Raw genomic sequence first — 26,003 nt, 5'->3', positions numbered from 1 at the left:
TGCAAAAAACCGAAGTGCAATACAAATAATATGTACAGAACTGAGAGGATGTCCGCGATGTGTCACATGAGCAATATTAGGCCTGAGGATGTTATTCAAATAAATTATAGATTGTGCTGAAAAACGGTAACATTCACACAGAAAATCATCAGGAAATGATAAAATGTCCGAACGCGCTCTAATCACTCTCTCCCGGCGGAGAGCTCTGTGGAGAATTTGGGCTTCAACATCTACTGGCTCTTCAAGGAAGGGGCACGCCATGTCTGACACTTCCTACAGTCAGGTTTCCGGAGAAAGTCAGGGTTAGTTGAAGTAAACCTGCTAGGGGGCAGGTTAGCTTCACGGAGTGTGTCGTCATAATAACTCACTCAGAATGAATCTAAACTCGCTTTGTGAAACCAAAAACCCAGAGTTTTCGTTAACTCAGGGTATACTTACTCAGAGTTTGCACTAAACCGGCTTCCTGAAATAGGGCCCAGGTGCATCCATCTCCCATGCCACGGCATCGTAGACCACGCCCCACCATAATATAACTTTTTTTCATTCTTGCATGGCTTGTGGTGTCACTGCTGTGTAGTTTTTTTCTATGGACCATATTTTAGAAATGATTGTCAAAAAAAATATTCTCTGTTTGTATCCCCCAGCTCGCTTTTCATTCAGTTACTTCCCAAGACGCATCCTCCAACTTTTGTAAGTCAAAGTGATCAGATTTTATTATGTCATGATATATCATATCATGCACATTTGTAAACCTTCTGAGACTAACCCCCCTCCTAAAGCTTCTTCAATATGTGCGCCTTCACTCTGATGGATTAAGCTCAATATCGTGTGAAATGTTTTTTACTCAGTGGCGATTTACTTGAGTTCAGTTCAGTTTTATTTATACAGCGCCAAGTCACAACAATAGTTGTCTCAAGTTGGTTTACAGTGCAAAATAAAGACTCTAACAATCAGAGGACACTTAGCGACAGTAGGGAGGAAAAACTCTCTTTTAACAGGGCTGTTACATTAATGAATATACTCAGGGGATAAACCACTGTGAAAAATACAAACTTAACTGTGCAATATTCTTTAACTATGCAATGTTTCCAAGGACTATTTCACTGTGCGACAACCACATTTTTCACTGTTCACGCTTACATACAGCCTTGTGTATATACTACAGGTGGGCCATGTATATGGATACACTGTAATAACATGGGAATGGTTTGTGATATTAAAGTCCTGTTTGTGGCACATTAGTTTATGTGAGGGGGCAAACTCCTCAAGATGGGTGGTGACCATGGTGGCCAATTAGAAGTCGGCCATCTTGGATACAACTTTTGTTTTTTCAATAGAGATTGACAGACCACGTGACTTTCGCGCATTGCATTGTGGGTACATGTGGCAACAACATCAAGACACTGCATCAAACACTAGCATTTCCAGCACCGGTAATCATTAATTCTGCGGTTTTAATCCCTACTTTCATTTTATTTGCCCCAAAAACAGTTATGTACAAAACAACGGAGAACACGGCAGGTCCGTACAAAGACAGACTTGACGAAAAGGCAAAAAAAAAAAAAGTACGAGGAAAAAAATCAAAGGAGTGAAAGGGTCAGACCCATACGAGCATACAGAGTGGAGTAAGGACGATAGCGTGCTGCCCAACTTTCATCACGCACATATTTATTATTATATGATCCTGAGTGAAGTGTGAGTCCCTACACTCACAAAATGTTTAATAACTTCAGATCCCTGCAACAAGCCCAGGTCCAGTTTACTTGATTTGGACTATTCCATTTCACCGCTGTTGTTACATTTTTTTTCTTCATCTCCTGTACAGGCCAACGCAATCTATTTGTTGTTTCAGGTTGTAGTATTACACAACATTTTCAGATCTAATAGAAAAAAAGAGTGTTTTGTAATTAATTCAATGTTTCTGTATTTATAAATGGCATTATGTGAATGTGTGTGAATGTGTGTGTGAATGGGTGGATGACTGGATATGTAAAGTGCTTTGGGGTCCTTAGGGACTAGTAAAGCGCTATATAAATACAGGCCATTTACCATTTTTACCATTATTGTTTCACTCTATTATAGAATCTTACAAGAAAGAGGCAAAATTGTATTCCATCATGCTTTGTTAGCAGCTTTGGTGAAAAACAAATCAACAATGAAAAAAAAAAACATATTCAAAAACAGTTATTCATCACTTGTTTCAATACAACACTTGGGGACATATATGCGTGACTTTTCGCTTTTCGTGGCTGTTTTGATATCGCTCTCTCTCTCTTAACCAATCGCTGTGGTAGCAGCTTTAAACTTGGTATGACCCAGGTTGATAGAGGGCGCCCAGTCTGGATCGCATTCCAGCATTTTGTAGGCTGGTTTTTCTATAAAACACATCAAAAAATTGGCAAACATTAGCCCGCAAAGCCACAGTGAACAAAGCAGCATAGCGCGACGAATTCAATTCAAATCAATATAAGACTTATTTGTAACCTACATCAGCAATTATGTTACGATAAATTACGTAATAACTACAACAGAAAACTTACCTTTGTGGAAATGTTTGGAGCAGACTAACATGTGAGCAGTGTTGGGGAGTAACGGAATACATGTACCGCCGTTACGTATTTAAAATACAAAATATGAGTAACTGTATTCCGTTACAGTTACCGTTTAAAAAGGTGGTATTCAGAATACAGTTACTTTGTTGAAATAAATGGATTACACTGCGGTACTTTCCTGTTTCATTTCGTCGCGGGTCAGGACTGTTTGGGTTTTGTTTGACAGCTGTTGTTCCAGGCGGCAGCGTTACGGTTGCCATGGTTACAGGGCGACGCTCTCTCTCTCTCTGCGACTGTGTGTTTCCTGGGTGAGAGAGCGCCTTTTCGTTGTTGTTGTGCTAAGCTAACAGGCAGAATGCTACAAGCATAGCTCTAAAGAATGTAGCATCATGGGCAGTGTAGTCCGTGTTGCAGGGAGAATGGACTGCCATACACGTTATGGGTCTGTGAGCGCGAGGAGGGAGAAAAAGGGGAGTGGAAAGGTACGAGTTGTCATCAAGGAAAAACGGGAGCTGGAAGCATGTAAATATAATAATAACCACTTCAGCCAAGAAGAGTGCCTGACGAGCCCAGTTGTAAGTAAGCTATTAAGACTCGACTGTACACCGTGTTCGTGTTTTCCTCCGAAAACAATAAGTTCCGTTGGAGCAGCCTTTCAACGCCTCTCTCTGTCTCTCGCAAGAAAAGTTGACCCACACAACAAAGTAAAGCTATTTTTCGGCCACGAGCCGACAGGGACCCCGCCGTATTAGTCAGAGGTCCCTTTACTACAGTTCGGAGTCGCGGACCTTCAGTAATAGTAATAAATCACACAGCAATAGTACATTCACGTTGTTGTAAAAAGCATGATAATATATTAAGTAATCCAAAGTATTCAGAATACGTTACTGTCATTGAGTAACGTAACGGAATACGTTACAGAATACATTTTGGGGCATGTATTCTGTATTCTGTAATGGAATACATTTTAAAAGTAACCTTCCCAACACTGCATGTGAGCTGGAGTGTTCTGAAACGTTATATTTGGTCTTCGAATTGCTGCAATCCAGGCCATCCGTCGGTTCTTTGTTACTTCAGAAACGTGGCTTAAACAATTTCTCTTCCACGACGTAATCCGATAACAACTGATCTCTTTACCCGTCTGCTTCCCGTGGCTGTCATGCGACCGGCTATTGCAGTTAATAATACAACAGCTTCTTGCAATTTTTTGTGTTTCTTTTTATTGCTGTGTGACTGTTTTCATGTGAAAGCCTGCAGTGCTCTAGTACCGCTTGCCACCCATTCCCAGAATCCTTTGCGGTTATGCCCCTGAATGACGTCACATTTTCAATCTCTATAGGAAGAGGGCCATGTGACACGTCAAACTTATTGGTAATGTCACAAGAAAAACAATGGTGTGCTTGCTTTCAACATAACTTTATTCTTTCATGAGTTATTTACAAGTTTCTCTTTGTTCACAGCCATTGGCATGTCGAAGAGGTTAACACGTGAGGAGCGGATCGAAATCGTGTTGATATCTGGTGAATGCAGTAACCGGGTCATTGCAGCAGATTTCAATGCAAGACACCCTACGAGATAGGGCAGGGTATTGTCACTGATTTCTAGAATCGATTCGATTCCAATTCACAAGGTTCTGAATTGATTCGATCCACGATTGGATTGGATTGGATTCAATTTAATTCGATTTGAATCTGGGCAATTTTGCCTCCGACAGTCAGAAATATTAAAATTCAGATCAGTAAATTTACATCTTTTTGTATCTATAAAAAGGAAGCTGAACCTCGCAAGACTTTATCAAAGGTGTAAGCGTCACACCAGATGCCTTTGTGTCAAAGTAGCTGAAGATAAAACACAGAAAAACATGAAGGTGATTTTCCTTTTATTAGAGACACGGCTAAGCGTTTTGCATAATTTTTAAAAATGTTACATTTGTTCAGTAGCGTATTGAATGGCAGAAATTAGGTTTTCTTTTCAGAAGTAAAAGGAAAAAAAACAGCGGCCGACAGCGCTGTAAACAACAGTAGACTTGTGCGTAATTGTGATGTGCGGATCGATCCTGAAATATCGATTCCTCCAATACCAATCATTTATGTTCTAGAATCGATTCTCACATTAAAATATCGATATTTTAGTACTTTAGAGCAAATTTGTAGTTTGTAGTGGGTGGCTGTAGCTCAGGTGGTAGAGCAGGTCATCTACTGATCGGAAGGTTGGTGGTTCGATTCCCGGCTTCCCCTAGTCTGCATGCCAAATATCCTTGGGCAAGATACTAACCCGAAATTGCTCTCCGATGCATTCATCGGAGTGTGAATGTCAGTTGTGCTTGTGCGAATGGGTGTGAATGGGTGAATGCACAAGTTGTGTAAAGCGCTTTGAGTGCTCAGAAGAGTGGAAAAGCGCTATATAAGAACTAGTCCATTTATCATTAACAGGAACACAGTGGAAAGAAAGTATAACATATTGTAATGACCTGGCTGGGGTTGTTAGCCAGATGTATTGTGTTGTCTGTGTTTTCCATCGTTCTGCTAGTTCCTATGTGTTTGATTCGCGTGTCAGCCAACCATGCCAATTCAACCCACTCCACAGAACACACATCAACTTCACTGTGGCTTACATTAACATAACACTGACACAACATGCGAATCAAACACATAGGAACTAGCAGAACGATAGAAAACACAGACAACACAATACCCAGAATGCATCTGGCTAACAACCCCAGCCAGGTCATTACAATATATATTCGGATTGTCTACATTCAAAGGAACTACTTCCTCTTCCGCCTTTCATAGTCATGTGCGAAATATGTGCCTTGGCGTGCGCACTCACAACAATGGCTGAGCGTAATTGTGTGAACGTATTTTATCTCCACAAAAAGCTGAGACGTGGTTTGCGATACATGTGGCAAAGAAGTGCTCCAAGAGTGAGGTGTTGTGGGCATACTAGGGAGACATTCAAAAGGGCTGTTGGGGGGGGGGGATACATTTTACAGGGTTTATTTATCGGATAAAATAGGTTAAATGTCCCCGTTATTATTGGCCGGCCCGGAAACAGCGGGGGTGTCCAAATTCAGAGGCTGCTTCCACCTGAGGACCCGGAAAGCCGGGTAGTACGTCACGAGCTCCCTCAGTGGAGTGAAACTCTGCCGTCGGCTCCTTGCTGTCTAAAATATAACCGGGCGCTGGCGTAAACTTGTCTGTTTAATCTTTTTCTGTTTGACGTTTATTCAGCTGTGTGAAAACCCCGGAGGAACCCTCCCGAGGGATTAATACAGTTAAATTGAATTTAATCTAATCTAATAACTTTAATCTCAGCCAAACCGATTTACTCACGGACAAATAAAACACTGAAAAAGCCAAACAATAACATTTTTAAGTTATCAAAGTGACTTATATATCATGTTTAACCCGAGTGGTGAAAGACCGCGGGGGTTTGAAAACGATGTGTCGGTCGGCTCAGATATTTGAAGTTTACACAGCTACATTCTCACCTGAAAATATGTTAAAAAAAATTTTGCGACCCAGAAAGAGAAATAAGAGTAATATTAAAACTAAGTCGCTGCCGCCATTGTTGGAAACTGGAATTGGCTGGGCCGCGCTATGAATTCTGCGATATGGTTTTTTAATTTTGTTGTCCGGGTGGAAAATCTGGAAAAATTCGGGAGAATGGTGGCTCCGGGAGATTTTCGGGAGGGGCACTGAAATTCGGGATTCTCCCAGAAAAATCAGCAGGGTTGGCATGTATGGTTGTGGCAACATCACTAACCTTGTCAAACACCTCAGAGTAAATCATATCACAGAATATGAGGCGCGTATGTTGAGATGAACTGAAGAGGAGGAGAGGGACAGGTGCTGCTAGGGCGAGACAGACGTTTCTCATGGAGTCCTTTAGTGCTGCAGGCAGGCAAGGTGTTCAAATAGACTTCAGGTTTTTTATTTCTATATGATGAACTCTGCATTATTAAGTGATAAGAACAAGTAATCTGATGTCCTGTAATCATTATGACGCTATAATTTGAGATACAATAAATAAAATACGTTTTTGTACAAAGTATCGTATTGGATCAGTATCGTCGATGCCACCCTGAATATTACTTGGTATCGGATCGGAAAGGAAATCAGTGGTATCGCACATCACTTGTGCGTAACAAGCAAGCGAATAATGCAGAAAACAGATTTTTAGACGGGAAACTGTTCTTGAAGTACACTGAGAAAGAGAGAGTGAGCTGTGCATGAAGTGTGATTTTATTGTGGTGGAAGCAAAACAGCAAAAGTCAGAGGGAATTCATGACGATGTTTACGTGAAGCATAGTTTGGATCTTTCAGCCCCGACCGTGTCCGTGCTTTTGGGTGAGATAGGCGACATCTCACTGATTCTGATCCGCGGGTCCACGCTGTGTGTTTACTCCTTTGAGCAGAATCCGTGTACCTGCTCTCATTTACTGTTTTAGCTGTTTGGTCGTTGTCAAAATTTTCTGAGGTTTCACCTGAGAGTCTGGTTTTTAAGGCAAAACAAATTTATATTAAAAAATCGATTCAGGATTTTAATGAATCAATATCACGTTATCCAAGCCAGAATCGATTGTAATCGATAAATCAATTATCAAAACCCACCCCTACTACAAGACCACCCATCTCCCATGCTACAGTCAGCAAACTGCTTGCTAAGTTTCGTGAAACTGGTTCAGTGTTGGATTTGCCAAAATGTGGACGCAATAAAACTGTTACTAATGAAGAAACATCAGTGGCTGTCCTAGCTTCATTCAGCAAGAGCCCACAGCGTAGCACTCGCCGCATGTCACTGGAGAGTGGCATTAGTCGAACATCCCTTCGGCAGATATTAGCTACTCACAAATGGCACCCTTACAAACTCCAACTACTGTAGCATCTTTTAAAGGCATTAGAAAGCTGCTGATATTCTACCTAATCTTGTGATCATTGCACTAGCTGTAGCTCAGCCGCAACAAGAAGTGGTCATTCCTATATTCAAAGATCACCTCTTCCGAAAGAAGCGAAACCTACTAACAAGGTTATTCACATGGTGTGGAACAACTGAAGATGATGGAGACCAACTACCAGATACTAAAAATATTTCCAAAACACTTTTACAAGAGTTTGAGCTAATATATTTCAAATACTGGGGGAAAAAAATTACCATCTGCTGTTAGTGGCAATTCTTTTGAGGCTGATGAAAAGGAGTGTGCGAGCACTTATTCATGCTGTGCTCTCACATGCTGCAGAAAAGTCCCACTACAAACCACCTGTTCCACACCACAACTTACTCTTTGACAACATGTTGTCTGACGTCAGGATCAAAGACCTGCATATAGATGAAAAATAAATTAAATAGGATTGATGAGGCCATTTACCAAGAGCTCCATAGCAAAACATTTTGTAAATAAAAACATTTACTAATGTTACTGAATGACCGGGACCCAGTACCGGGAAACAGATCCATATAATTAAAAGCACTTGATCGAGTCTATGCAGAATCCAGCCCTGAGTGCGGCTGAAAAGGTTAAAAAAACAGGTCTTCTGTGGAAATCTGTATCGAGAACTTGGTGAAGCATGTCATTCAAAATGCTGACTCGTCCTGCTCTTCTGAAAAAGCCGATGCCATCTGGCCTAGAATTAAAAAAATTCAAATCCCTGCTGAAAATGGTAAATTCTCACTAATATGGTGTACAAGTCTCTCATTGAGAAATGGAAAGACCCAGATGTCATACTGACATTAGACCACAGATACGTTTAATAGCTCATTATTAAGGTCTCGGCCTAGGGCTCGGTCACTCAGGCGCAGCTGGGGGCCGGCGGAGCTCACGGGCGCGTCACTGCAACTCCCCCTGACTTCTGCTCCGCGGCTGCTGGGCGAGCCCTCATCTGGGACTCTCCTCAGCTCTTACTGGGACAGTGGCGCGGCTGCCCCTCTGTTGGTCTTCCATGGTCTCTTGTGTTCTGGGGGCCTCTGGATGTCTGGAGTTTTGATCTCCTCCATACCCGCTTCACACCCTGGAGGACGGGGCTGTGGCCCCCCCACACTCCCTAGCAGATCATTACATGGAGAAACCTTTGGAATGCAAGCATGCTGATCCACACAGGTATGCACACATGGGTATTCACAGACGCGGACTAAAGCTTTCTTGGCTGCTGCCTCAAAGCACACTGTGCGCTGTCTATCTTGCGTGCTGCACAATATCGTTTATTACTTAGTAAATACTGATATCTATGACTAGCTAGTTTATTGTGATGGTGCTTTGTTCTCTCTATTATTATGTTGCTCTTTGTTGTTTGCTGTCTCCTCTGTTTGTTTTTGTTTGTTTGTTTGTTTGTTTTTTTTCTCCATACAGGTGACCCAGGAGTTTTTTTTTTTTTTTTTGTCTCTCTTCCCCCCCCTTCTCACCGTCTCTTCTCCCCTTTGGTTTTCTTTCTTTCTCTCCCCCTCTCTCTCATTCATTCCCCCTGTCCTAGTTATTAAAAAAAAAAAAAAAAAAAATGACAAAGGATGAACTGAAGCTCTGCCATCACGTAATGTCGCATACTGCTGTTTCTGATGTCATTTAGAAAAAAAAAAAAAAAAGGTCTTCAAAGAGTATGCCATCACTATATTGGAAAGTCAAACTTTCATCAGAAGCTTCTTTTCCTCTGTGGGTCAAGCTTAGGGGTCACACACAGACAAAACAAATGAATCCATCAGGATTGCCTGTAAATATTTATTTCAAATTATTTGGACCATGTAAGTGTATTAGTTGACATCAAAGTGAGCCTTTAAATTGCCTAACAACAAACAATTCAAACAAGGCAATTTATTTCACATCCAGTGAATCATTTTAAAAACCCCAAGACCGGTTTGAGGCAGATGGCCACCCCTCACTGAGCCTGGTTCTGCCAGAGGTTTCTCTCTCACTCATTCACACACCGGTCATGGCAAGCTACATTGTAGCCACAGCTGCCCGGGGCTCACTGACAGAGGCGTGGCTGCTGGACACTGGCGCCACCGGGCCCTCTGACCACCACCAGTAGGCAACGGGTGAAGTGTCTTGCCCAAGGACACAACGGCCGAGACTGTCTGAGCCGGGGCTCGAACTGGATTACAAGACAAACTGCCAACTCTTGAGCCATGTTCACCCCGATAATAAGAAAAGTCTACAGCTTGTTGAATATTTTATTTATTTTTGTGTAAACATCAAATGTATGTCATGTCTATCATATCTATCAGTCACACAGATGGATAGATCACAGGGGGCTGTGGGTGATGAATGAATTATAAACATTTTTGCTTCTCTATTGAGGCATGCAAATAATCAACTGTAAATGAGTTTATAAATATATTAGACAAAAATACTCTTACACAGTAAATGTGTTTGGGACATCTTTAAACAGGTATTCTGTATTTAAACATTTACATATATCATATATTGATCAATGGTCATGACAATTTGCATTTTAATGACAAGGAAACTGACCTCACAGCCCATTTTTCTTCAGTGGTGTTAGTTCCAGTCATTATGCAAACCCGCTGTTTATAGAGTTGAGGAAACCTTTTCTGTCACTTGGATGAGTGACGAAACGTTTCTCCCACTGAAAACGCTACGTCCAGATGAACAGAATCAACTTTTCGGGATTAGTAAGAAAAAGTAAATCAATTTAGTAATTACAACCAGGTGACTTTTGTAATCTAAGATATTTGTTGCTTAAAGATTGGAGATTGGAATGTTGCTGGAAATGTTATTAATAATATGTAGCTGTGTAAGTTACATTAAGTATAGCAGAGATGAATTTGATATTAAGCTGATGATGCTTAGATTCATTGACTGAATTCCACCTCCATACTATCTAGTAAAAAGACAGCATAAAGAGTGTACTGTCAGTGTAGAGGATGGAACAGGACAACTCATGAAACATCTGCTTACATTTTGTTACCTTCAGTTGTGTAACTCCACAAACAGCAGTAAACCTCGGAGCAGCAGCAGCCAAGATCAGGTGATCAAAAATAAATAAATCAATCAATCAAATCAATTGAAATTGTGACACTAAACTGATTTTGGATTTTGGAAAAGAAATGATGAAACAGTATTTATAATATCAGAATCAGAATCAGAATACTTTATTGATCCCTGGGGGAAATTATTTTTTGTTACAGTGCTCCATTTTAAACCAACATTAAGACAAGACAGACAATACGCTAACTAAGAATAGTACAATATATACATATATATACATACATACATACATAAGTCACTTATAAATAAATATTTGGAAAAGAAACATGTGTAGCTGTAGCAGCAAACAGTGTGTTAAGTGGATGCGTTGTACAGGGAGATGGCCACAGGCAGGAATGATTTCCTGTGTCGTTCAGTGGTGCTTTTCGGTAATCTCAGTCTCTCACTGAACGAGCTCCTGTGACTGACCAACATGTCATGGAGTGGGTGGGAGGTGTTATCCAACATTGTCTTTATCTTGGACAGCATCCGCCTCTCCGACACCACCTTGAGGGAGTCCAGCTCCATCCCCACAACATTGCTGGCCTTACGGATCAGTTTATTAAGTCTGTTGGCATCTGCGACCCTCAGCCTGCTCCCCCAGCATGCAACAGCATAGAGGATCGCACTGGCCACCACAGACTCATAGAAAATCCTCAGCATTTTCTGGCAGATGTTGAAGGACCTCAGTCGCCTCAAAAAATAGAGACGACTCTGGCCCTTCCTGTAAAGTGCTGTGGTGTTTTTAGCCCAGTCCAGTTTATTGTCAGTGTGTACTCCAAGGTATTTATAGTCCTCCACAATGTCAACACTGACCCCCTGGATTGAAACAGGGGTCAAGTGTTTCCTGGTCTTCCTGAAGTCCACGATCAGTTCCTTGGTCTTTGCCACGTTGAGCTGCAGATGATTCTGCTCACACCACGTGACAAAGGAGTCGACCACAGCCCGGTACTCTGTCTCATCATCCCTGCTGATGCATCCAACCACCGCAGAGTCATCAGAAAACTTCTGAAGATGGCAGGTCTCTGTGCAGTGGCTGAAGTCTGTGGTGTAGAGGGTGAAGAGGAAGGGGGAGAGGACAGTCCCCTGTGGTGCCCCTGTGTTGCTAATCACCTTGTCAGACACACACTGTGGGAGACGTACATATTGTGGTCTTCCTGTCAGGTAATCAACAATCCAGGACACCAGAGAAGCATCCACCTGCATCGCTGCTAACTTATCACCCAGGAGGGTCGGCCTGATGGTGTTGAAAGCACTGGAAAAGTCAAAAAACATGACCCTCACAGTGCTCGCCGGCTGGTCCAGATGGGTGTAGACACGATTGAGCAGGTAGATGATGGCGTCCTCTGTTCCGAGACGAGGCTGATAAGCGAACTGAAGGGGATCCAGATGTGGTCTTACTATGGGTCGCAGCTGGTCCAGGATGAGCCTTTCCAGGGTCTTCATGATGTGGGAGGTCAGTGCCACGGGCCTGTAATCCTGGGGGCCACTGGGACGAGGCGTCTTTGGTACAGGGACGAGGCATGATGTCTTCCACATCACCGGGACCCTCTGCAGACTCAGACTCAGCATAAACAGTTTATGAAAGACTCCACACAGCTGGGGGGCACAGGCCTTGAGGACAAGGGGACTCACTCCGTCTGGTCCAGCAGACTTGCCTGAGTGAAGTCTCCTCATTTGCATCTCAACCTGGTATTGAGTGAAGGTGATGGGTGGGGGAGGGGTGTCAGGAATCTCACAGGAGGCAACATGTGAAGAGAGAGGCTGGCACAGTGGTGTGGCTCTGGATTCCAGGCTGACTGCAGGTGAGGTTGTGGGGGTGGGAGCAGACACTGTGGTGTCGAATCTATTGAAAAACAGATTCAACTCGTCGGCTCTATTCTCACCTCCCTCAGCTCCCCTGCTGTTGGTTGGCCTGAATCCAGTGATGGTCTTCATGCCCCTCCACACCTCTCTCATGCTGTTCTGCTGGAGTTTCCACTCCAGCTTCCTCCTGTAATTGTCCTTAGCCTCTCTGATCTTGTCCTTTAGTAACACCTGGACCTTCCTCACCTCCTCTTTGTTGCCCCCTCTGAAAGCCCTCTTCTTGTTGTTGAGGAGGGCTTTGATGTCCTCAGTCACCCACGGCTTGTTATTTGGGTAACAATGAACAGTCTGAGCTGGAACAATGGAGTCGGTGCAGAAAGTTATGTAGTCTGTGATACACTCAGTAAGCCCATTGATGTCCTCGGCGTGAGGCTCACAGAGTGTTTCCCAGTCGGTCACCTCGAAACAGCCCTGTAGTTCCGCTATTGCCTCCTCTGACCACCTCCTAACAGTCCTGGTGGTCACAGGTTCCCTCCTCACAATTGGCACATAGCGGGGGGTGAGGTGAATCAGGTTATGATCTGACCTACCAAGTGGGGGGAGGGAGGAGGAGCTGTATGCATCCTTGACGTTAGCATACAGTAAGTCTAAAGTTTTCTCTCCCCTGGTGGGACAGTCCACATATTGTTTGAATGTTGGTAGTGTATTGTCCAGTGATACATGGTTGAAGTCACCCGAGATCACAATAAAGGCACTCGGGTGCTGAGTCTGTAGCCGAGCTATGGCAGAGTGGATAGTGTCACATGCAGCTGTGGGGTTAGCAGAGGGGGGAACATAAACAGCCACCAAGATGACGTGAGAGAATTCCCTGGGTAAATAATACGGCCTGAGTCCAACAGCACACAGTTCAGTGTCCGGGCAACAAATCCTTTCTTTGATTGTTATGTTGGCAGGGTTACACCACCGGTTGTTAACTAAAACAGCAAGCCCACCTCCTTTACGCTTACCGCTAGCGATGCTGTCCCTGTCCGCCCGAACAGTGTGGAAGCCTTCCACGGAAGCATTCTCATCGGGAATGACCTGGTGCAGCCATGATTCGGTGAAACACATCAGGCTACACTCTCGGTATTCCCTCTGACTCCGTACCAGTGCTGAGAGCTCGTCGATTTTATGGAAATATGATGGAAAGGTGACTTTGTCATGCTCACACGATCGAAATGAAACTAGATTAGACATCAAGAGGGAAAATACAATTAAATAAAATATATAAAACACAGATTTGTGCTAACCGTAGGTAAATAAAGGCTAATTCAAATGAAGTTGGCAAAGTAAACTACTTTAGTAGCAAACAAAATGTAGTCTGTCCTCACAGTCACGAGCCTTCCAAGCACCCTTATTGGCTCCTGTCACCTGTAGGGCTCCACACTTCATATTGGGTTGTGGACACATTGGTTTTCCCCCTTGACCCCAGGCCTCGTAGTCCATCTCCTGCCCATCCACCCAGAGCCAGTCCCCAGGCAGGAAACGCAAGCCAATCCAGACGATTTCAGTGGTGTTAAGTGTGTTCAGCTCTTTCTGGATCAGCAGCTTCTCGGTCTCAGATGCCACACTGGCCAGGTCCTTGTAGCGCTCTCTGCAGTACTCCAAGGCTTCCTCCCAAGTCTTTTCCTCCATCACCACTTCTGCACTGTAGCAGAAGAAGGTTGTTTGATACAATAGGGTTGCATCGTACCACTTGCTTTCCTGCATACAGCCACGATCTTCATTACCCTGACAGTTGTCAGGTTGATTTTCCGCCCAGAAATTCCTGGACACCACTTCACCTCCTGACCATCTCCAGTTCTCATTACCTGGCAAATTTCTCACCAGTCCTATCCAGATATGGTGAGTGACATTTCTGGAGAGCTGCTTTAGTTTGTTGACATCCTTCTCAGTACTTACAGGGGCCAGGTCTGTGTAGTTCTGCCGACAGTAACTCTGAGCTTCAAGCCAATCCATTTTCTGGTCAACATAAATGTACTTGGTAAGCGTTCCAGACAAATTCAGCAAGAGCAGGATGAAGGTGAAGAGTTTATCCATTGTTGTCGTCTTTAGAAGAATCTTTCATAGCAATGAGGAGCCAAAGACGTTTGTAAGATATATGCTGGAGATGTGAGCATGTCATAAAGTATTTGCATAACAGGACATCCCTTTTATTCTAAGAACCTATTTGCTTTCAGCAGTAGGGACACAGACTTCTGACTTATACTTGTTCAAGCAGCTCATGTATTTATTAGTCATTGTAAAATGAAACTGGACTAAGGTGGATTTTTAAAGTACAAAACAATTTAAATGAAACTTTCATCTCATAAATTAAATTAAAGTTTTTGAATCTGGTTAAATCTTTTATTTTAACTTCAACTAATTAAACTACTTCTAGAGGTACACATATTTTCTCCTCCCATTTACGTATAATTATCTCAAAAGTGTACAAAGTTGTAAATATAAAACATTCATAATAGCGTGAAAGTTCTACTTACTTTACTACTACATATTATAGCATCTTGTCAAATCCATGAAAGTGAAAGCTTGTTTAAATATAAGCAATTTAATTCGAGTTCAAATTAGTTACTGTTAAATGTATTCAGCTATAGTTAAAGAAAGAGATTCTAGGTCAGGTTATTTACTTTATTTCATATTAACTGAGCCTAACCATAAAAATGAGTGACTCAGTTTATTTCATGATCATTGTACTTAAACACACTAATGAGAACCATGAGAACCAAGGAGATTACTTTGGGAAATAGTTTTCTTTCAGGGATCCCCAAAAACACTGAAAATATACTGTGGACAGCCAAGCCACAAACCACACCCAACCACAACACATACACAAGATGAAAAAAACCACAAGGTTATCGGGACAAGTTAAACAAATTTTTATTTTCCATAAGGCAAAAATGAAATGTTGCTTGGTTCACATCAGACAAGAAAATCATAATATTCAGGAAGAAGGCAAAGTCATTTTTCATACCACTGCGTCAGCCCCCTTGGAAAACAAATGAAGAGGTCAAGAAAGCAAATTCAAAGAGGAATGAATAAATATGTAATACAAATGGTTTATTTGTTTGTTTTTCTGAACTGCTTTTTGTTCTGCTTTCAACATTTTTGCTTTAATTCTGTATATTGCATCTTTGTCTTTTTATATGTAGAAGTGGCCAGTGGTCTCATTATACTGTAAACGTCAAATGTTTTCACCCATTAAATACTTTTTGAGGATAGTGAAGATTACATCGCAGAGTTTGTATCTAGGGGTCCAAATGATTGGACTCTGAATGGTACTCATGGCCATTGATTATTGTCATTGATCAATGATCATTGGTCACTGATGAATGGTCTTTAATCGGTGGTCTTGAAAATTTGCATATTAATGATCAAGAAGCTTGCCTCACACCCCATTGTTCAGCAGTGGTGCTGGTTTCAGTGATTATGCAAATGCATTGTTTATAAGGTTGGGGAAACCTGCATTTAGCTGAGACTGAAGAAGTCACTTGGATGAGTGATGAAATGGTCCTCCCACTGAAAACATTATGTCCAGTAGTGATGGGAATTCCGGCTCTTTTTAGAGAACTGTACGGTGGCCCTGAGAGGCCAAACAGACTGCAACTTCAGACAACACCTGCAAAAAGAAAAACGCTGGAAAACACACAAAACACAACAGAAATAGGAAAAAACACAATGGAAATTTTTCTGGGGAGACAACCCGACGGACCAGTTGCACGAACCAAAACATGCTAACAAGTGCGCTGGGACTGGGAGACACTTCAAAAAAGTGGAGGAGAGGTAAATGTGTTGTAATTATAGGATTCCAATAATACTACAGATATCTGGAATATAAATACATGTTTTAGTTCATGCAAGTGGTGTGTATTTGTGAGCATTTAAACACTGCAGAGAGTACAATTAACAGTATTTTGTCTAAGTCCCCCATTGTAGAAATTCATTTCACCGAAACAATAACGTGGTGCACAGTGTGACATTAAAAAAGCGCACACCTTTGACGCTGCGTTTTCTCCGTTTTCCTCGTCCACACGTAAATGCAAAAACTGAGTTTTCGAAAATATCCACCCTGGCAGGCGTTTTTAAAAATCTCAGTTTTCAGTGACCGAAAACGCCGTTTACGTGTGGACAAAGGTGCAAACGCATAGAAAAATCTCAGTTTTTAAAAATACCCGGGTACGTGTGGACGTAGCCTTAGAGCCTGAGTACCTGGCCTTCTTTCAGGTACTAGGTGGCGCACAGGAGAGTATTCAACACGAGAGGACTTCAATGCTCACCTGGGCAATGACCGTATGACCTAGAGGGATGTGACTGCCAGGAACGACCTGCCCAATCTGAACCCAAATGGTGGTGACAGGTTAATCAGATTTTGAAGTTGCTTTAGGCACTTTGTGATCAACAAACAAATTATATTTTGTTTCAGAAGGCAAAGTAGTTTTTCATAGTAACTAATTAAAACCATTAACCTAAATACTGAGAACAGACTTTACATCGTTTTCAGACCCCTGTGGTCTTTCGCTACTCAGGTTAAACATGATATACAAGTCACTTAGATAACTTAAAAATATAATTGTTTGGCTTTTTTCAGCGTTTTATTTCTTTCTAAGTAAATCGCTTTGGCTGAGATTAAAGTTATAGTTTTCACATCTGAATAAACGTCAAACAGAAAACTGGTTAAACAGAAGTGTGAGGTTGTCGAGAATTTACTCCAGTGTCGTGTTATTTATTAGCGAGAAAGGAGCAGATGACTTAGTCTATTAAACTCCACCGAGACAGCTGGTAATGCAAATCTGAAGGCTAGACCGTCCCATTTCACAGCCTCGCACTTCCGGCCTTCTCGGTCTTCGAAGGAGCCGGCCCACGCAGACCACGAAGGCCGGGTCTCCCGAAGTGTGCGGCCTATGAATTGGGACATAGCTTTTGTGTGTGTGAGTAAGAGAGATAGTGAGAATGTAAAATATTATCTGTTAATGATATAGTTGACATGATGTTGCATACTCTATGCTATTAATTTTAAAACTGAAGTGCTGCTAATTGAACAGTATGTGCTGTAATGCATTAATACAATGTACCAGAATAGAACAGAATGGAATAATACAGTGAACAGGAGCAATGAGAAGTATGCAATGTAATGATGAGCACTCCTAAAGATCTGCAGAAAGGTTCACAGAATCATTTTCCCACTGAATCGACAGGGTAACTCAAAGCCATCAGGTACCATTCTGAGCAGTAGAGGGCAGCGCAGACTGTCTATTGACATCATGTATAGATGCTGCGCAATGGAAGTATTATCTTTCCTATGTATTGAGATAAAAATAATGGAGTCAAACTAACTTACAACAACCTAGAAATTTGTATAGAATGTTCTTCCCACAAACAAAGCTTCAGGTATTTCATTGGTGACTTTTATGTTGCAACAAGTCTTTAGTAGACTATAGCATAATGGTAAATGGCCTGTATTTGTATAGCACTTTACTTAGACCCTAAGGACCCCAAAGCGCTTTACACTACATTCAGTCATCCACCCATTGACACACCGGTCATGGCAAGCTACATTGTAGCCAGGGACCCAATACCACTGACGAATGTTCTGTAAATATTTATTTCAAATTATTTGGACCATGTAAGTGTATTAGTTGACATCAAAGTGAGCCTTTAAATTGCCTAACAACAAACAATTCAAACAAGGCAATTTATTTCACATCCAGTGAATCATTTTAAAAACCCCAAGACCGGTTTGAGGCAGATGGCCACCCCTCACTGAGCCTGGTTCTGCCAGAGGTTTCTCTCTCACTCATTCACACACCGGTCATGGCAAGCTACATTGTAGCCACAGCTGCCCGGGGCTCACTGACAGAGGCGTGGCTGCTGGACACTGGCGCCACCGGGCCCTCTGACCACCACCAGTAGGCAACGGGTGAAGTGTCTTGCCCAAGGACACAACGGCCGAGACTGTCTGAGCCGGGGCTCGAACTGGATTACAAGACAAACTGCCAACTCTTGAGCCATGTTCACCCCGATAATAAGAAAAGTCTACAGCTTGTTGAATATTTTATTTATTTTTGTGTAAACATCAAATGTATGTCATGTCTATCATATCTATCAGTCACACAGATGGATAGATCACAGGGGGCTGTGGGTGATGAATTAATTATAAACATTTTTGCTTCTAAATATATTAGACAAAAATACTCTTACACAGTAAATGTGTTTGGGACATCTTTAAACAGGTATTCTGTATTTAAACATTTACATATATCATATATTGATCAATGGTCATGACAATTTGCATTTTAATGACAAGGAAACTGACCTCACAGCCCATTTTTCTTCAGTGGTGTTAGTTCCAGTCATTATGCAAACCCGCTGTTTATAGAGTTGAGGAAACCTTTTCTGTCACTTGGATGAGTGACGAAACGTTTCTCCCACTGAAAACGCTACGTCCAGATGAACAGAATCAACTTTTCGGGATTAGTAAGAAAAAGTAAATCAATTTAGTAATTACAACCAGGTGACTTTTGTAATCTAAGATATTTGTTGCTTAAAGATTGGAGATTGGAATGTTGCTGGAAATGTTATTAATAATATGTAGCTGTGTAAGTTACATTAAGTATAGCAGAGATGAATTTGATATTAAGCTGATGATGCTTAGATTCATTGACTGAATTCCACCTCCATACTATCTAGTAAAAAGACAGCATAAAGAGTGTACTGTCAGTGTAGAGGATGGAACAGGACAACTCATGAAACATCTGCTTACATTTTGTTACCTTCAGTTGTGTAACTCCACAAACAGCAGTAAACCTCGGAGCAGCAGCAGCCAAGATCAGGTGATCAAAAATAAATCAATCAATCAATCAAATCAATTGAAATTGTGACACTAAACTGATTTTGGATTTTGGAAAAGAAATGATGAAACAGTATTTATAATATGATGGAAAGGTGACTTTGTCATGCTCACACGATCGAAATGAAACTAGATTAGACATCAAGAGGGAAAATACAATTAAATAAAATATATAAAACACAGATTTGTGCTAACCGTAGGTAAATAAAGGCTAATTCAAATGAAGTTGGCAAAGTAAACTACTTCAGTAGCAAACAAAATGTAGTCTGTCCTCACAGTCACGAGCCTTCCAAGCACCCTTATTGGCTCCTGTCACCTGTAGGGCTCCACACTTCATATTGGGTTGTGGACACATTGGTTTTCCCCCATCACCCCAGGCCTTGTAGTCCATCTCCTGCCCATCCACCCAGAGCCAGTCCCCAGGCAGGAAACGCAAGCCAATCCAGACGATTTCAGTGGTGTTAAGTGTGTTCAGCTCTTTCTGGATCAGCAGCTTCTCGGTCTCAGATGCCACACTGGCCAGGTCCTTGTAGCGCTCTCTGCAGTACTCCAAGGCTTCCTCCCAAGTCTTTTCCTCCATCACCACTTCTGCACTGTAGCAGAAGAAGGTTGTTTGATACAATAGGGTTGCATCGTACCACTTGCTTTCCTGCATACAGCCACGATCTTCATTACCCTGACAGTTGTCAGGTTGATTTTTCGCCCAGAAATTCCTGGACACCACTTCACCTCCTGACCATGTCCAGTTCTCATTACCTGGCAAATTTCTCACCAGTCCTATCCAGATATGGTGAGTGACATTTCTGGAGAGCTGCTTTAGTTTGTTGACATCCTTCTCAGTACTTACAGGGGCCAGGTCTGTGTAGTTCTGCCGACAGTAACTCTGAGCTTCAAGCCAATCCATTTTCTGGTCAACATAAATGTACTTGGTAAGCGTTCCAGACAAATTCAGCAAGAGCAGGATGAAGGTGAAGAGTTTATCCATTGTTGTCGTCTTTAGAAGAATCTTTCATAGCAATGAGGAGCCAAAGACGTTTGTAAGATATATGCTGGAGATGTGAGCATGTCATAAAGTATTTGCATAACAGGACATCCCTTTTATTCTAAGAACCTATTTGCTTTCAGCAGTAGGGACACAGACTTCTGACTTATACTTGTTCAAGCAGCTCATGTATTTATTAGTCATTGTAAAATGAAACTGGACTAAGGTGGATTTTTAAAGTACAAAACAATTTAAATGAAACTTTCATCTCATAAATTAAATTAAAGTTTTTGAATCTGGTTAAATCTTTTATTTTAACTTCAACTAATTAAACTACTTCTAGAGGTACACATATTTTCTCCTCCCATTTACGTATAATTATCTCAAAAGTGTACAAAGTTGTAAATATAAAACATTCATAATAGCGTGAAAGTTCTACTTACTTTACTACTACATATTATAGCATCTTGTCAAATCCATGAAAGTGAAAGCTTGTTTAAATATAAGCAATTTAATTCGAGTTCAAATTAGTTACTGTTAAATGTATTCAGCTATAGTTAAAGAAAGAGATTCTAGGTCAGGTTATTTACTTTATTTCATATTAACTGAGCCTAACCATAAAAATGAGTGACTCAGTTTATTTCATGATCATTGTACTTAAACACACTAATGAGAACCATGAGAACCAAGGAGATTACTTTGGGAAATAGTTTTCTTTCAGGGATCCCCAAAAACACTGAAAATATACTGTGGACAGCCAAGCCACAAACCACACCCAACCACAACACATACACAAGATGAAAAAAACCACAAGGTTATTGGGACAAGTTAAACAAATTTTTATTTTCCATAAGGCAAAAATGAAATGTTGCTTGGTTCACATCAGACAAGAAAATCATAATATTCAGGAAGAAGGCAAAGTCATTTTTCATACCACTGCGTCAGCCCCCTTGGAAAACAAATGAAGAGGTCAAGAAAGCAAATTCAAAGAGGAATGAATAAATATGTAATACAAATGGTTTATTTGTTTGTTTTTCTGAACTGCTTTTTGTTCTGCTTTCAACATTTTTGCTTTAATTCTGTATATTGCATCTTTGTCTTTTTATATGTAGAAGTGGCCAGTGGTCTCATTATACTGTAAACGTCAAATGTTTTCACCCATTAAATACTTTTTGAGGATAGTGAAGATTACATCGCAGAGTTTGTATCTAGGGGTCCAAATGATTGGACTCTGAATGGTACTCATGGCCATTGATTATTGTCATTGATCAATGATCATTGGTCACTGATGAATGGTCTTTAATCGGTGGTCTTGAAAATTTGCATATTAATGATCAAGAAGCTTGCCTCACACCCCATTGTTCAGCAGTGGTGCTGGTTTCAGTGATTATGCAAATGCATTGTTTATAAGGTTGGGGAAACCTGCATTTAGCTGAGACTGAAGAAGTCACTTGGATGAGTGATGAAATGGTTCTCCCACTGAAAACATTATGTCCAGTAGTGATGGGAATTCCGGCTCTTTTTAGAGAACTGTACGGTGGCCCTGAGAGGCCAAACAGACTGCAACTTCAGACAACACCTGCAAAAAGAAAAACGCTGGAAAACACACAAAACACAACAGAAATAGGAAAAAACACAATGGAAATTTTTCTGGGGAGACAACCCGACGGACCAGTTGCACGAACCAAAACATGCTAACAAGTGCGCTGGGACTGGGAGACACTTCAAAAAAGTGGAGGAGAGGTAAATGTGTTGTAATTATAGGATTCCAATAATACTACAGATATCTGGAATATAAATACATGTTTTAGTTCATGCAAGTGGTGTGTATTTGTGAGCATTTAAACACTGCAGAGAGTACAATTAACAGTATTTTGTCTAAGTCCCCCATTGTAGAAATTCATTTCACCGAAACAATAACGTGGTGCACAGTGTGACATTAAAAAAGCGCACACCTTTGACGCTGCGTTTTCTCCGTTTTCCTCGTCCACACGTAAATGCAAAAACTGAGTTTTCGAAAATATCCACCCTGGCAGGCGTTTTTAAAAATCTCAGTTTTCAGTGACCGAAAACGCCGTTTACGTGTGGACAAAGGTGCAAACGCATAGAAAAATCTCAGTTTTTAAAAATACCCGGGTACGTGTGGACGTAGCCTTAGAGCCTGAGTACCTGGCCTTCTTTCAGGTACTAGGTGGCGCACAGGAGAGTATTCAACACGAGAGGACTTCAATGCTCACCTGGGCAATGACCGTATGACCTAGAGGGATGTGACTGCCAGGAACGACCTGCCCAATCTGAACCCAAATGGTGGTGACAGGTTAATCAGATTTTGAAGTTGCTTTAGGCACTTTGTGATCAACAAACAAATTATATTTTGTTTCAGAAGGCAAAGTAGTTTTTCATAGTAACTAATTAAAACCATTAACCTAAATACTGAGAACAGACTTTACATCGTTTTCAGACCCCTGTGGTCTTTCGCTACTCAGGTTAAACATGATATACAAGTCACTTAGATAACTTAAAAATATAATTGTTTGGCTTTTTTCAGCGTTTTATTTCTTTCTAAGTAAATCGCTTTGGCTGAGATTAAAGTTATAGTTTTCACATCTGAATAAACGTCAAACAGAAAACTGGTTAAACAGAAGTGTGAGGTTGTCGAGAATTTACTCCAGTGTCGTGTTATTTATTAGCGAGAAAGGAGCAGATGACTTAGTCTATTAAACTCCACCGAGACAGCTGGTAATGCAAATCTGAAGGCTAGACCGTCCCATTTCACAGCCTCGCACTTCCGGCCTTCTCGGTCTTCGAAGGAGCCGGCCCACGCAGACCACGAAGGCCGGGTCTCCCGAAGTGTGCGGCCTATGAATTGGGACATAGCTTTTGTGTGTGTGAGTAAGAGAGATAGTGAGAATGTAAAATATTATCTGTTAATGATATAGTTGACATGATGTTGCATACTCTATGCTATTAATTTTAAAACTGAAGTGCTGCTAATTGAACAGTATGTGCTGTAATGCATTAATACAATGTACCAGAATAGAACAGAATGGAATAATACAGTGAACAGGAGCAATGAGAAGTATGCAATGTAATGATGAGCACTCCTAAAGATCTGCAGAAAGGTTCACAGAATCATTTTCCCACTGAATCGACAGGGTAACTCAAAGCCATCAGGTACCATTCTGAGCAGTAGAGGGCAGCGCAGACTGTCTATTGACATCATGTATAGATGCTGCGCAATGGAAGTATTATCTTTCCTATGTATTGAGATAAAAATAATGGAGTCAAACTAACTTACAACAACCTAGAAATTTGTATAGAATGTTCTTCCCACAAACAAAGCTTCAGGTATTTCATTGGTGACTTTTATGTTGCAACAAGTCTTTAGTAGACTATAGCATAATGGTAAATGGCCTGTATTTGTATAGCACTTTACTTAGACCCTAAGGACCCCAAAGCGCTTTACACTACATTCAGTCATCCACCCATTGACACACCGGTCATGGCAAGCTACATTGTAGCCAGGGACCCAATACCACTGACGAATGTTCTGTAAATATTTATTTCAAATTATTTGGACCATGTAAGTGTATTAGTTGACATCAAAGTGAGCCTTTAAATTGCCTAACAACAAACAATTCAAACAAGGCAATTTATTTCACATCCAGTGAATCATTTTAAAAACCCCAAGACCGGTTTGAGGCAGATGGCCACCCCTCACTGAGCCTGGTTCTGCCAGAGGTTTCTCTCTCACTCATTCACACACCGGTCATGGCAAGCTACATTGTAGCCACAGCTGCCCGGGGCGCACTGACAGAGGCGTGGCTGCTGGACACTGGCGCCACCGGGCCCTCTGACCACCACCAGTAGGCAACGGGTGAAGTGTCTTGCCCAAGGACACAACGGCCGAGACTGTCTGAGCCGGGGCTCGAACTGGATTACAAGACAAACTGCCAACTCTTGAGCCATGTTCACCCCGATAATAAGAAAAGTCTACAGCTTGTTGAATATTTTATTTATTTTTGTGTAAACATCAAATGTATGTCATGTCTATCATATCTATCAGTCACACAGATGGATAGATCACAGGGGGCTGTGGGTGATGAATTAATTATAAACATTTTTGCTTCTAAATATATTAGACAAAAATACTCTTACACAGTAAATGTGTTTGGGACATCTTTAAACAGGTATTCTGTATTTAAACATTTACATATATCATATATTGATCAATGGTCATGACAATTTGCATTTTAATGACAAGGAAACTGACCTCACAGCCCATTTTTCTTCAGTGGTGTTAGTTCCAGTCATTATGCAAACCCGCTGTTTATAGAGTTGAGGAAACCTTTTCTGTCACTTGGATGAGTGACGAAACGTTTCTCCCACTGAAAACGCTACGTCCAGATGAACAGAATCAACTTTTCGGGATTAGTAAGAAAAAGTAAATCAATTTAGTAATTACAACCAGGTGACTTTTGTAATCTAAGATATTTGTTGCTTAAAGATTGGAGATTGGAATGTTGCTGGAAATGTTATTAATAATATGTAGCTGTGTAAGTTACATTAAGTATAGCAGAGATGAATTTGATATTAAGCTGATGATGCTTAGATTCATTGACTGAATTCCACCTCCATACTATCTAGTAAAAAGACAGCATAAAGAGTGTACTGTCAGTGTAGAGGATGGAACAGGACAACTCATGAAACATCTGCTTACATTTTGTTACCTTCAGTTGTGTAACTCCACAAACAGCAGTAAACCTCGGAGCAGCAGCAGCCAAGATCAGGTGATCAAAAATAAATCAATCAATCAATCAAATCAATTGAAATTGTGACACTAAACTGATTTTGGATTTTGGAAAAGAAATGATGAAACAGTATTTATAATATGATGGAAAGGTGACTTTGTCATGCTCACACGATCGAAATGAAACTAGATTAGACATCAAGAGGGAAAATACAATTAAATAAAATATATAAAACACAGATTTGTGCTAACCGTAGGTAAATAAAGGCTAATTCAAATGAAGTTGGCAAAGTAAACTACTTTAGTAGCAAACAAAATGTAGTCTGTCCTCACAGTCACGAGCCTTCCAAGCACCCTTATTGGCTCCTGTCACCTGTAGGGCTCCACACTTCATATTGGGTTGTGGACACATTGGTTTTCCCCCATCACCCCAGGCCTCGTAGTCCATCTCCTGCCCATCCACCCAGAGCCAGTCCCCAGGCAGGAAACGCAAGCCAATCCAGACGATTTCAGTGGTGTTAAGTGTGTTCAGCTCTTTCTGGATCAGCAGCTTCTCGGTCTCAGATGCCACACTGGCCAGGTCCTTGTAGCGCTCTCTGCAGTACTCCAAGGCTTCCTCCCAAGTCTTTTCCTCCATCACCACTTCTGCACTGTAGCAGAAGAAGGTTGTTTGATACAATAGGGTTGCATCGTACCACTTGCTTTCCCGCATACAGCCACGATCTTCATTACCCTGACAGTTGTTAGGTTGATTTTTCGCCCAGAAATTCCTGGACACCACTTCACCTCCTGACCATGTCCAGTTCTCATTACCTGACAAATTTCTCACCAGTCCTATCCAGATATAGTGAGGGACATTTCCGGAGAGCTGCATTAGTTTGTTGACATCCTTCTCAGTACTTACAGGGGCCAGGTCTGTGTAGTTCTGCCGACAGTAACTCTGAGCTTCAAGCCAATCCATTTTCTGGTCAACATAAATGTACTTGGTAAGCGTTCCAGACAAATTCAGCAAGAGCAGGATGAAGGTGAAGAGTTTATCCATTGTTGTCGTC

At 41.4% G+C, this 26,003-nt stretch overlaps 3 protein-coding genes across 3 annotated transcripts; all 3 read right to left on the bottom strand.

The window, feature by feature from the left end:
- Window positions 1–13,588: 13,588 nt before the first annotated feature.
- On the bottom strand, window positions 13,589–14,425 carry LOC146547241 (macrophage mannose receptor 1-like). Its single transcript, XM_085263916.1, has one exon. It carries the CDS (start codon window positions 14,413–14,415, stop codon window positions 13,675–13,677), a length of 741 nt encoding a protein of 246 aa, XP_085120042.1. The 5' UTR covers window positions 14,416–14,425; the 3' UTR covers window positions 13,589–13,674.
- Window positions 14,426–19,463: 5,038 nt separating this feature from the next.
- On the bottom strand, window positions 19,464–20,214 carry LOC146547240 (macrophage mannose receptor 1-like). The gene has a single exon (XM_085264086.1). The coding sequence runs from the start codon at window positions 20,202–20,204 to the stop codon at window positions 19,464–19,466; it is 741 nt and encodes a 246-aa protein (XP_085120212.1). The 5' UTR covers window positions 20,205–20,214.
- A 4,116-nt stretch (window positions 20,215–24,330) lies between these two features.
- LOC146547239 (macrophage mannose receptor 1-like) lies at window positions 24,331–26,003 on the bottom strand. The gene has a single exon (XM_085265566.1). It carries the CDS (start codon window positions 25,991–25,993, stop codon window positions 25,253–25,255), a length of 741 nt encoding a protein of 246 aa, XP_085121692.1. The 5' UTR covers window positions 25,994–26,003; the 3' UTR covers window positions 24,331–25,252.

The sequence above is a fragment of the Mchenga conophoros genome, linkage group LG23, assembly GCF_057382185.1.
Source record: "Mchenga conophoros isolate Kocher_MC1m ecotype Shallow Benthic linkage group LG23, M_conophoros_male_GT1.1, whole genome shotgun sequence".
Classification (NCBI taxonomy): domain Eukaryota; kingdom Metazoa; phylum Chordata; class Actinopteri; order Cichliformes; family Cichlidae; genus Mchenga; species Mchenga conophoros.
This window is presented reverse-complemented; position numbering and strand designations above follow the sequence as displayed.

Excerpts from the sequence above, each read along its gene's own strand:
- LOC146547240 (XM_085264086.1), bottom strand. The coding sequence starts at position 20,204 with ATGGATAAACTCTTCACCTTCATCCTGCTCTTGCTGAATTTGTCTGGA.
- LOC146547239 (XM_085265566.1), bottom strand. The coding sequence starts at position 25,993 with ATGGATAAACTCTTCACCTTCATCCTGCTCTTGCTGAATTTGTCTGGA.
- LOC146547241 (XM_085263916.1), bottom strand. The coding sequence starts at position 14,415 with ATGGATAAACTCTTCACCTTCATCCTGCTCTTGCTGAATTTGTCTGGA.